We start from the raw sequence: 10957 nt of genomic DNA, 5'->3' as shown, positions 1-10957 counted from the left end.
TCGCAAGGCCAAAGCCACTTCATCAGCTGTGGCATTGAGAGGCAAGGGCTATTTTAGATTCAGCCGTGATCGGAAGGGCAGGGAGCTGCCTGTCCGTCATTTCCGCTTCCCGGCAGACTCCCTCTGCTGGTACAAGCGCGCGTGCGGTCGCCTCGTCGGGAGAAAGCGCAAATTTGAGTACCTTGCGGGCTCCAACAAAAGTAACTGACTGGGGCGCGGGGGGGGGGGCGTTCGAAATCAGGAAGGGTTTGCTTTCGGAGAAATACGAGCGGACGTCCCCAGTCATTAGGTCGGTCGGGTACCCGGAAAGGGGCAGAGGGATGACGCCGATTGTTCAAAGGAGGGGGGGGGAATCGAATGACACCACACACGCAATAGTCCAAAATAAAACTCTTTATACAGATGGTGTATGCACGTTCATCGGGCCTGTTGTCAAGGCTTTGTGTCTGGGCTGGACATCGCTGTCTGCTGCCCGCACGGCTGCCGATCCTCGGACGTTCTGCGTCCCCTCCATAGCGTTGACCTCCTTCAGCCTCTTGGTCAAGAGCATCACCATCATCACCTGGAACGATTAACGAGAGCGTTGGGGGGTAGGTCTGAGGGAGGGAGGGAGAATGGTGTGCGGCCGCGTGGTGACGGCCATTTGCAGTGCCCCCGCCGTCCCAGAGTGGCGGCCATTTGCAGTGTCCCCGCCGTCCCAGAGTGGCGGCCATTTGCAGTGTCCCCACCGTCCCAGAGTGACGGCCATTTGCAGTGTTCCCAGCATGGCGGCCATTTGCAGAATCCCTACCGTACCAGTCTGGCGGCCATTTGCAGTGTTCCCAGAACGGGGGCCATTTGCAGTGTCCCAATGCCCCGGTGTGGCGGCCATTTGCAGTGTTCCCAGAACGGAGGCCATTTGCAGTGTCCCCACCGTCCCAGCATGGCGGCCATTTGCAGTATCCCCACCGTACCAGTCTGGCGGCCATTTGCAGTGTTCCCAGAGTGACGGCCATTTGCAGTGTCCCGATGCCCCGGTGTGTCGGCCATTTGCAGTGTCCCAACGCCCCGGTGTGGTGGCCATTTGCAGTGTCCCCACCGTCCCAGAGTGACGGCCATTTGCAGTGTCCCCACCGTCCCAGAGTGACGGCCATTTGCAGTGTCACCATCGTCCCAGAGTGGCGGCCATTTGCAGTGTCCCCACCGTCCCAGAGTGACGGCCATTTGCAGTGTCCCCACCGTCCCAGAGTGACGGCCATTTGCAGTGTCCCCACCGTCCCTAGCGACGGCCATTTGCAGTGTCCCCACAATCCCAGAGTGAAGGCCATTTGCAGTGTCCCCACCGTCCCAGAGTGACGGCCATTTGCAGTGTTCCCAGAACGGAGGCCATTTGCAGAATCCCCACCGTACCAGTCTGGCGGCCATTTGCAGTGTCCCAACGCCCCGGTATGGCGGCCATTTACAGTGTCCCCACCGTCCCAGAGTGGCGGCCATTTGCAGTGTCCCCACCGTCCCAGAGTGACGGCCATTTGCAGTGTCACCATCGTCCCAGAGTGGCGGCCATTTGCAGTGTCCCCACCGTCCCAGAGTGACGGCCATTTGCAGTGTCACCATCGTCCCAGAGTGGCGGCCATTTGCAGTGTCCCCACCGTCCCAGAGTGACGGCCATTTGCAGTGTCCCCACCGTCCCAGAGTGACGGCCATTTGCAGTGTCCCCACCGTCCCTAGCGACGGCCATTTGCAGTGTCCCCACAATCCCAGAGTGAAGGCCATTTGCAGTGTCCCCACCGTCCCAGAGTGACGGCCATTTGCAGTGTTCCCAGAACGGAGGCCATTTGCAGAATCCCCACCGTACCAGTCTGGCGGCCATTTGCAGTGTCCCAACGCCCCGGTATGGCGGCCATTTACAGTGTCCCCACCGTCCCAGAGTGGCGGCCATTTGCAGTGTCCCCACCGTCCCAGAGTGGTGGCCATTTGCAGTGTCCCCACCGTCCCAGAGTGACGGCCATTTGCAGTGTCCCACCGTCCCAGAGTGGTGGCCATTTGCAGTGTCCCCACCGTCCCAGAGTGACGGCCATTTGCAGTGTCCCCACCGTCCCAGAGTGACGGCCATTTGCAGTGTCCCCACCGTCCCAGAGTGGCGGCCATTTGCAGTGTCCCCACCGTCCCAGAGTGGCGGCCATTTGCAGTGTCCCCACCGTCCCAGAGTGGCGGCCATTTGCAGTGTCCCCACCGTCCCAGAGTGGCGGCCATTTGCAGTGTCCCCACCGTCCCAGAGTGGCGGCCATTTGCAGTGTCCCCACCGTCCCAGAGTGGCGGCCATTTGCAGTGTCCCCACAATCCCAGAGTGGCGGCCATTTGCAGTGTCCCCACAATCCCAGAGTGGCGGCCATTTGCAGTGTCCCCACCGTCCCAGAGTGGCGGCCATTTGCAGTGTCCCCACCGTCCCAGAGTGACGGCCATTTGCAGTGTCCCCACCGTCCCAGAGTGGCGGCCATTTGCACTGTGCTCCCTCACCTACCCAGCAAGCAGCCCCTCCGAAGGCAATGGCGACGATGCTCCTGCAGCTGTGGACGTTGTGTGGCCCGGGGTCCGTCTGCACCCACTGCTCCAGCAACAGGAAACTCCCAAAGGCCCAGATGAAGAGCCAGAGGCCTGCGAGGAAAGGGAGAGAGAGTGAGCGAGGGAGGGAGGGAGAGACCGGAACGCCAGCCAATGATGGTGCAGCCCCCGCGGAGGTGGAGGTGGGGAGACCCTACCCTCAGCGAGGAGGAGGGCCCCATGGACGCTCGAGGGCCTCGCTGCACCGCCACTCGCTCCGCAGCCGAGGACGGCTTTCCGAGCGCTCATCTCAACGCTTGCGAATTGTTGTTGGAGATTCCCGCCTCTTCTTCCCTCAGGTTAAGAAACGAAAGACGACCTAGGCCCACTCCCCCGACCTTAACCCCCTCCCCCTCACCCTGCTCGAATCTCCAACCAACGTAAACCTCCATCTAGCCTGTCTCTCTCTGTCGCTATCAGATCGAACCCTCTTGGTGGAAATTTGTGCCAAGTCGGATCTGATTTGAGGAACTCACCGGGTGGATAAACCCTCCCGTAGTCGAGGGGCATCGTAACCCGACGGCGCCCTCACTCCCAAGGCCCGCGCACCCTTCCTGAAGTGTGAGGGCCCAGACCCGCTTGTCACTGCAATGGGGCCTACCCAGGGTTCTGTTCAGCTGCACGATAACTGACGTGTCTCTCCACTCCGACCGTCTCGATATAAACGCCGGGGTTCCCTCTAACCCCGTGCTGTACCTGTCCTGGGAGTGTTTGATGGGGACAGTGTAGAGGGAGCTTTACTCTGTGTCTAACCCCGTGCTGTACCTGTCCTGGGAGTGTTTGATGGGGACAGTGTAGAGGGAGCTTTACTCTGTGTCTAACCCCGTGCTGTACCTGTCCTGGGAGTGTTTGATGGGGACAGTGTAGAGGGAGCTTTACTCTGTATCTAACCCAGTGCTGTACCTGTCCTGGGAGTGTTTGATGGGGACAGTGTAGAGGGAGCTTTACTCTGTATCTAACCCCGTGCTGGATCTGTCCTGGGAGTGTTTGATGGGGACAGTGTAGAGGGAGCTTTACTCTGTATCTAACCCCGTGCTGTACCTGTCCTGGGAGTGTTTGATGGGGACAGTGTAGAGGGAGCTTTACTCTTTATCTAACCCCGTGCTGTACCTGTCCTGGGAGTGTTTGATGGGGACAGTGTAGAGGGAGCTTTACTCTGTATCTAACCCCGTGCTCTACCTGGCCTAGGAGTGTTTGATGGGGACAGTGTAGAGGGAGCTTTACTCTGTATCTAACCCCGTGCTGTAACTGTCCTGGGAGTGTTTGATGGGGACAGTGTAGAGGGAGCTTTACTCTGTATCTAACCCCGTGCTGTACCTGTCCTGGGAGTGTTTGATGGGGACAGTGTAGAGGGAGCTTTACTCTGTATCTAACCCCGTGCTGTACCTGTCCTGGGAGTGTTTGATGGGGACAGTGTAGAGGGAGCTTTACTCTGTATCTAACCCCGTGCTGTAGCTGTCCTGGGAGTGTTTGATGGGACAGTGTAGAGGGAGCTTTACTCTGTATCTAACCCCGTGCTGTACCTGTCCTGGGAGTGTTTGATGGGGACAGTGTCGAGGGAGCTTTACTCTGTATCTAACCCCGTGCTGTAGCTGTCCTGGGAGTGTTTGATGGGACAGTGTAGAGGGAGCTTTACTCTGTATCTAACCCCGTGCTGTCGCTGTCCTGGGAGTGTTTGATGGGGAAAGTGTAGAGGGAGCTTTACTCTGTATCTAACCCGGTACTGTACCTGTCCTGGGAGTGTTTGATGAGGACAGTGTAGAGGGAGCTTTACTCTGTATCTAACCCCGTGCTGTACCTATCCTGGGAGTGTTTGATGGGGAAAGTGTAGAGGGAGCTTTACTCTGTATCTAACCCCGTGCTGTACCTGTCCTGGGAGTGTTTGATGGGGACAGTGTAAAGGGAGCTTTACTCTGTATCTAACCCCATGCTGTACCTGTCCTGGGAGTGTTTGATGGGGACAGTGTCGAGGGAGCTTTACTCTGTATCTAACCCCGTGCTGTAACCGTCCTGGGAGTGTTTGATGGGGACAGTGTAGAGGGAGCTTTACTCTGTATCTAATCCATCCGGCCCAGGGGACTTATCTATTTTCAGCCTGTCCAGAATTGCCAACACCTCTTCCCTACGTACCTCAATGCCATCTAATCTATTTACCTGGAGCTCAGCATTCTCCTCCACAACATTATCTTTTTCCTGAGTGAATACTGACGAAAAATATTCATTTAGTATCTCGCCTATCTCTTCAGACTCCACACACAACTTCCCACACTCCAAATGCGGCCGTACCAGAGTTTTGTACAGCTGCAACATGACCTCATGGCTCCTAAACTCAATCCCTCTACCAATAAAAGCTAACACACCATAGGCCTTCTTCACAACCCTATCAACCTGGGTGGCAACTTTCAGGGATATATGTACATGGACACCGAGATCTCTCTGCTCATCCACACTTCCAAGAATCTTACCATTAGCCCAGTACTCTGTCTTCCTGTTATTCCGTCCAAAATGAATCACCTCACACTTTTCTGCATTAAACTCCATTTGCCACCTCTCAGCCCAGCGCTGCAGCTTATCTATGTCCCTCTGTAACTTGTAACATCCACTGTCCACAACGCCCCCGACTTTAGTGTCATCTACAAATTTACTCACCCATCCTCCTACGCCCTCCTCCAGGTCATTTATAAAAATGACAAACAGCAGTCGTCCCAAAACAGATCCTTGTGGTACACCACTAGTAACTGGACTCCAGTCTGAACATTTCCCATCAACCACCACCTTCTGTCTTCTTTCAGCTAGCCAATGTCTGATCCACATCTCTAAATCACCCTCAATCCCCAGCCTCCGTATATTCTGTAGTAGCCTACCGTGGGGAACCTTATCAAACGCTTTACTGAAATCCAGATACACCACATCAACTGCTCTACCCTCATCTACCTGTTTGGTCACCTTCTCAAAGAACTCAATAAGGTTTGTGAGGCACGACCTACCCTTCACAAAACCGTGTTGACTATCTCTAATCAAATTATTCCTTTCCAGATGATTATACATCCTATCTCTTATAAACCTTTCCAAGATTTTGCCCACAACAGAAGTAAGGCTCACTGGTCTATAGTTACCGGGGTTGTCTCTACTCCCCTTCTTGAACAAGGGGACAACATTTGCTATCCTCCAGTCTTCTGGCACTATTCCTGTTGACAAAGATGACTTAAAGGTCAAAGCCAAAGGCTCAGCAATCTCCTCCCTAGCTTCCCAGAGAATCCTAGGATAAATCCCATCCGGCCCAGGGGACTTATCTATTTTCACACTTTCCAGAATTGCTAACACCTCCTCCTTATGAACCTCAAGCCCTTCTAGTCTAGTAGCCTGAATCTCAGTATTCTCCTTGACAACATTGTCTTTTTCCTGTGTGAATACTGACGAAAAATATTTATTTAGCACCTCTCCTATCTCCTCGGACTCCAAGCACACCTTCCCACTACTGTCCTTGACTGGCCCTACACTTACCCTCGTCATTCTTTTATTCCTGACATATCTAGACTGAGCTTTACTCTGTATCTAACCCCGTGCTGTACCTGTCCTGGGAGTGTTTGATGGGGACAGTGTAGAGGGAGCTTTACTCTGTATCTAAACCCATGCTGTACCTGTCCTGGGAGTGTTTGATGGGGGCAGTGTAGAGGGAGCTTTACTCTGTATCTAACCCCGTGCTGTACCTGTCCTGGGAGTGTTTGATGGGGACAGTGTAGAGGGAGTTTTACTCTGTATCTAACCCCGTGCTGTACCTGTCCTGGGAGTGTTTGATGGGGGCAGTGTAGAGGGAGCTTTACTCTGTATCTAACCCCGTGCTGTACCTGTCCTGGGAGTGTTTGATGGGGACAGTGTAGAGGGAGCTTTACTCTGTATCTAACACCGTGCTGTACCTGTCCTGGGAGTGTTGGATGGGGACAGTGTAGAGGGAGCTTTACTCTGTATCTAACCCCGTGCTGTACCTGTCCTGGAAGTGTTTGATGGGGACAGTGTAGAGGGAGCTTTACTCTGTATCAACCCCGTGCTGTACCTGTCCTGGGAGTGTTTGATCGGGACAGTGTAGAGGGAGCTTTACTCTGTATCTAACCCCGTGCTGTTGCTGTCCTGGGAGTGTTTGATGGGGACAGTGTAGAGGGAGCTTTACTCTGTATCTAACCCTGTGCTGTACCTGTCCTGGGAGTGTTTGATGGGGACAGTGTAGAGGGACCTTTACTCTGTATCTAACCCCGTGCTGTATCTGTCCTGGGAGTGTTTGATGGGGACAGTGTAGAGGGACCTTTACTCTGTATCTAACCCCGTGCTGTATCTGTCCTGGGAGTGTTTGATGGGGACAGTGTAGAGGGAGCTTTACTCTGTATCTAACCCCGTGCTGTACCTGTCCTGGGAGTGTTTGATGGGGACAGTGTAGAGGGACCTTTACTCTGTATCTAACCCCGTGCTGTATCTGTCCTGGGAGTGTTTGATGGGGACAGTGTAGAGGGAGCTTTACTCTGTATCTAACCCCGTGCTGTACCTGTCCTGGGAGTGTTTGATGGGGACAGTGTAGAGGGAGCTTTACTCTGTATCTAACCCCGTGCTGTACCTGTCTTGGGAGTGTTTGATGGGGACAGTGTAGAGGGAGCTTTACTCTGTATCAACCCCGTGCTGTACCTGTCCTGGGAGTGTTTGATCGGGACAGTGTAGAGGGAGCTTTACTCTGTATCTAACCCCGTGCTGTTGCTGTCCTGGGAGTGTTTGATGGGGACAGTGTAGAGGGAGCTTTACTCTGTATCTAACCCTGTGCTGTACCTGTCCTGGGAGTGTTTGATGGGGACAGTGTAGAGGGACCTTTACTCTGTATCTAACCCCGTGCTGTATCTGTCCTGGGAGTGTTTGATGGGGACAGTGTAGAGGGACCTTTACTCTGTATCTAACCCCGTGCTGTATCTGTCCTGGGAGTGTTTGATGGGGACAGTGTAGAGGGAGCTTTACTCTGTATCTAACCCCGTGCTGTACCTGTCCTGGGAGTGTTTGATGGGGACAGTGTAGAGGGACCTTTACTCTGTATCTAACCCCGTGCTGTATCTGTCCTGGGAGTGTTTGATGGGGACAGTGTAGAGGGAGCTTTACTCTGTATCTAACCCCGTGCTGTACCTGTCCTGGGAGTGTTTGATGGGGACAGTGTCGAGGGAGCTTTACTCTGTATCTAACCCTGTGCTGTACCTGTCCTGGGAGTGTTTGCTGGGGACAGAGTAGAGGGAGCTTTACTCTGTATCTAACCCTGTGCTGTACCTGTCCTGGGAGTGTTTGATGGGGACAGTGTAGAGGGAGCTTTACTCTGTATCTAACCCCGTGCTGTACCTGTCCTGGGAGTGTTAGATGGGGACAGTGTAGAGGGAGCTTTACTCTGTATCTAACCCCGTGCTGTACCTGTCCTGGGACTGTTTGATGGGATCAGTGCAGAGGAAGCTTTACTCTGTATCTAACCCCGTGCTGTACCTGTCCTGGGAGTGTTTAATGGGGACAGTGTAGAGGGAGCTTTACTCTGTATCTAACCCCGTGCTGTAACTGTCCTGGGAGTGTTTAATGGGGACAGTGTAGAGGGAGCTTTACTCTGTATCTAACACCGTGCTGTACCTGTCCTGGGAGTGTTTGATGGGGACAGTGTAGAGGGAGCTTTACTCTGTATCTAACCCCGTGCTGTCCCTGTCCTGGGAGTGTTTGATGGGGACAGTGTAGAGGGAGCTTTACTCTGTATCTAACCACGTGCTGTACCTGTCCTGGGAGTGTTTAATGGGGACAGTGTACAGGGAGCTTTACTCTGTATCTAACCCCGTGCTGTACCTGTCCTGGGAGTGTTTGATGGGGACACTGTAGAGGGAGCTTTACTTTGTATCTAACCACGTGCTGTACCTGTCCTGGGAGTGTTTAATGGGGACAGTGTAGAGGGGGCTTTACTCTATCTAACCCCGTGCTGTACCTGTCCTGGGAGTGTTTGATGGGACAGTGTAGAGGGAGCTTTACTCTGTATCTAACCCCGTGCTGTACCTGTCCTGGGCGTGTTTGATGGGGACAGTGTAGAGGGAGCTTTACTCTGTATCTAACCCCGTGCTGTACCTGTCCTGGGAGTGTTTGATGGGGACAGTGTAGAGGGAGCTTTACTCTGTATTTAACCCCGTGCTGTACCTGTCCTGGGAGTGTTTGATGGGGGCAGTGTAGAGGGAGCTTTACTCTGTATCTAACCCCGTGTTGTACCTGTCCTGGGAGTGTTTGATGGGGACAGTGTAGAGGGAGCTTTACTCTGTATCTAACCCCGTGCTGTACCTGTCCTGGGAGTGTTTGATGGGGACAGTGTAGAGGGAGCTTTACTCTGCATCTAACCCCGTCCTGTACCTGTCCTGGGAGTGTTTGATGGGGACAGTGTAGAGGGAGCTTTACTCTGTATCTAACCCCGTGCTGTACCTGTCCTGGGAGTGTTTGATGGGGACAGTGTAGAGGGAGCTTTACTCTGTATCTAACCCCGTGCTGTACCTGCCCTGGGAGTGTTTGATGGGGACAGTGTAGAGGGAGCTTTACTCTGTATCTAAACCCATGCTGTACCTGTCCTGGGAGTGTTTGATGGGGGCAGTGTAGAGGGAGCTTTACTCTGTATCTAACCCCGTGCTGTACCTGTCCTGGGTGTGTTTGATGGGGACAGTGTAGAGGGAGCTTTACTCTGTATCTAACCCCGTGCTGTGCCTGTCCTGGGAGTGTTTGATGGGGACAGTGTAGAGGGAGCTTTACTCTGTATCTAACCCCGTGTTGTACCTGTCCTGGGAGTGTTTGATGGGGACAGCGTAGAGGGAGCTTTACTCTGTATCTAACCCCGTGTTGTATCTGTCCTGGGAGTGTTTGATGGGGACAGTGTAGAGGGAGCTTTACTCTGTATCTAACCCCGTGCTGTACCTGTCCTGGGTGTGTTTGATGGGGACAGTGTAGAGGGAGCTTTACTCTGTATCTAACGCCGTGCTGTACCTGTCCTGGGAGTGTTTAATGGGGACAGTGTAGAGGGAGCTTTACTCTGTATCTAACACCGTGCTGTACCTGTCCTGGGAGTCTTTGATGGGGACAGTGTAGAGGGAGCTTTACTCTGTATCTAACCCTGTGCTGTACCTGTCCTGGGAGTGTTTGATAGGGACAGTGTAGAGGGAGCTTTACTCTGTATCTAACCCCGTGCTGTACCTGTCCTGGGAGTGTTTGATGGGGACAGTGTAGAGGGAGCTTTACTCTGTATCTAACCCCGTGCTGTCCCTGTCCTGGGAGTGTTTGATGGGGACAGTGTAGAGGGAGCTTTACTCTGTATCTAACCCCGTGCTGTACCTGTCCTGGGAGTGTTTGATGGGGACAGTGTAGAGGGAGCTTTACTCTGTATCTAACCCCGTGCTGTACCTGTCCTGGGAGTGTTTGATGGGGACAGTGTAGTGGGAGCTTTACTCTGTATCTAACCCCGTGCTGTACCTGTCCTGGGAGTGTTTGATGGGGACAGTGTAGAGGGAGCTGTACTCTGTATCTAACCCCGTGCTGTACCTGTCCTGGGAGTGTTTGATGTGGACAGTGTCGAGGGAGCTTTACTCTGTATCTAACCTCGTGCTGTACCTGTCCTGGGAGTGTTTGATGGGGACAGTGTCGAGGGAGCTTTACTCTGTATCTAACCCCGTGCTGTACCTGTCCTGGGAGTGTGATGGGGACAGTGTAGAGGGAGCTTTACTCTGTATCTAACCTCGTTCCTCCTACCTGCTGTTACCAGGTCGATGAGGCAGATTACCCGCAGGTAGTGGATGACCTGGATCGACGGCAGGTACGGACCGAGACCCAGGAAGACCAGACAGGTCACCATGGTGACGAAGGTGCAGAAAAACAGCAAGCGGCAGATGAAAGCTCGGTCGTTTATGGCACAAACGCTCCCGATGCGGGGCCGGTCCACATAACCAAACCGAGCCACGAGGCAGAACACCACCAGGGAGCAGGCCTGTCCGGAGAGAGGGAGAGAGGGAGGGAGTGAGAGAGGGAGTGAGAGAGGGAGTGAGAGAGGGAGTGAGAGAGGGAGTGAGAGAGGGAGTGAGAGAGGGAGTGAGAGAGGGAGTGAGAGAGGGAGTGAGAGAGGGAGTGAGAGAGGGAGTGAGAGAGGGAGTGAGAGAGGGAGTGAGAGAGGGAGTGAGAGAGAGAGAGAGAGAGACAGAGAGAGAGAGGGACAGAGAGCGAGAGAGAGGGACAGAGAGCGAGAGAGAGGGACAGAGAGCGAGAGAGAGGGACAGAGAGCGAGAGAGAGGGACAGAGAGCGAGAGAGAGGGACAGAGAGCGAGAGAGAGGGACAGAGAGCGAGAGAGAGGGACAG

At 54.0% G+C, this 10957-nt stretch overlaps 1 protein-coding gene across 1 annotated transcript in view; it reads right to left on the bottom strand.

Annotated features, from left to right (window-relative positions):
* Positions 1–378: 378 nt before the first annotated feature.
* LOC140407114 (synaptogyrin-4-like) overlaps positions 379–10957 on the bottom strand; it is a 12465-nt gene continuing 1886 nt past the window's right edge. Inside the window, exons 2-4 of the mRNA XM_072494830.1 lie at positions 10357–10591; positions 2501–2634; positions 379–562 (exon numbers count right to left, since the gene is read on the bottom strand). Coding sequence (XP_072350931.1) covers positions 395–562; positions 2501–2634; positions 10357–10591 — 537 coding nt within the window. The 3' untranslated portion in view covers positions 379–394. The remainder of the gene's footprint in view (positions 563–2500; positions 2635–10356; positions 10592–10957) is intronic.

Source organism: Scyliorhinus torazame, unplaced genomic scaffold (genome assembly GCF_047496885.1).
Source record: "Scyliorhinus torazame isolate Kashiwa2021f unplaced genomic scaffold, sScyTor2.1 scaffold_1184, whole genome shotgun sequence".
In the NCBI taxonomy this organism is placed as follows: domain Eukaryota; kingdom Metazoa; phylum Chordata; class Chondrichthyes; order Carcharhiniformes; family Scyliorhinidae; genus Scyliorhinus; species Scyliorhinus torazame.
The sequence above is the reverse complement of the archived record's forward strand: the minus strand, read 5'-3'. Positions and strand labels throughout refer to the sequence as shown.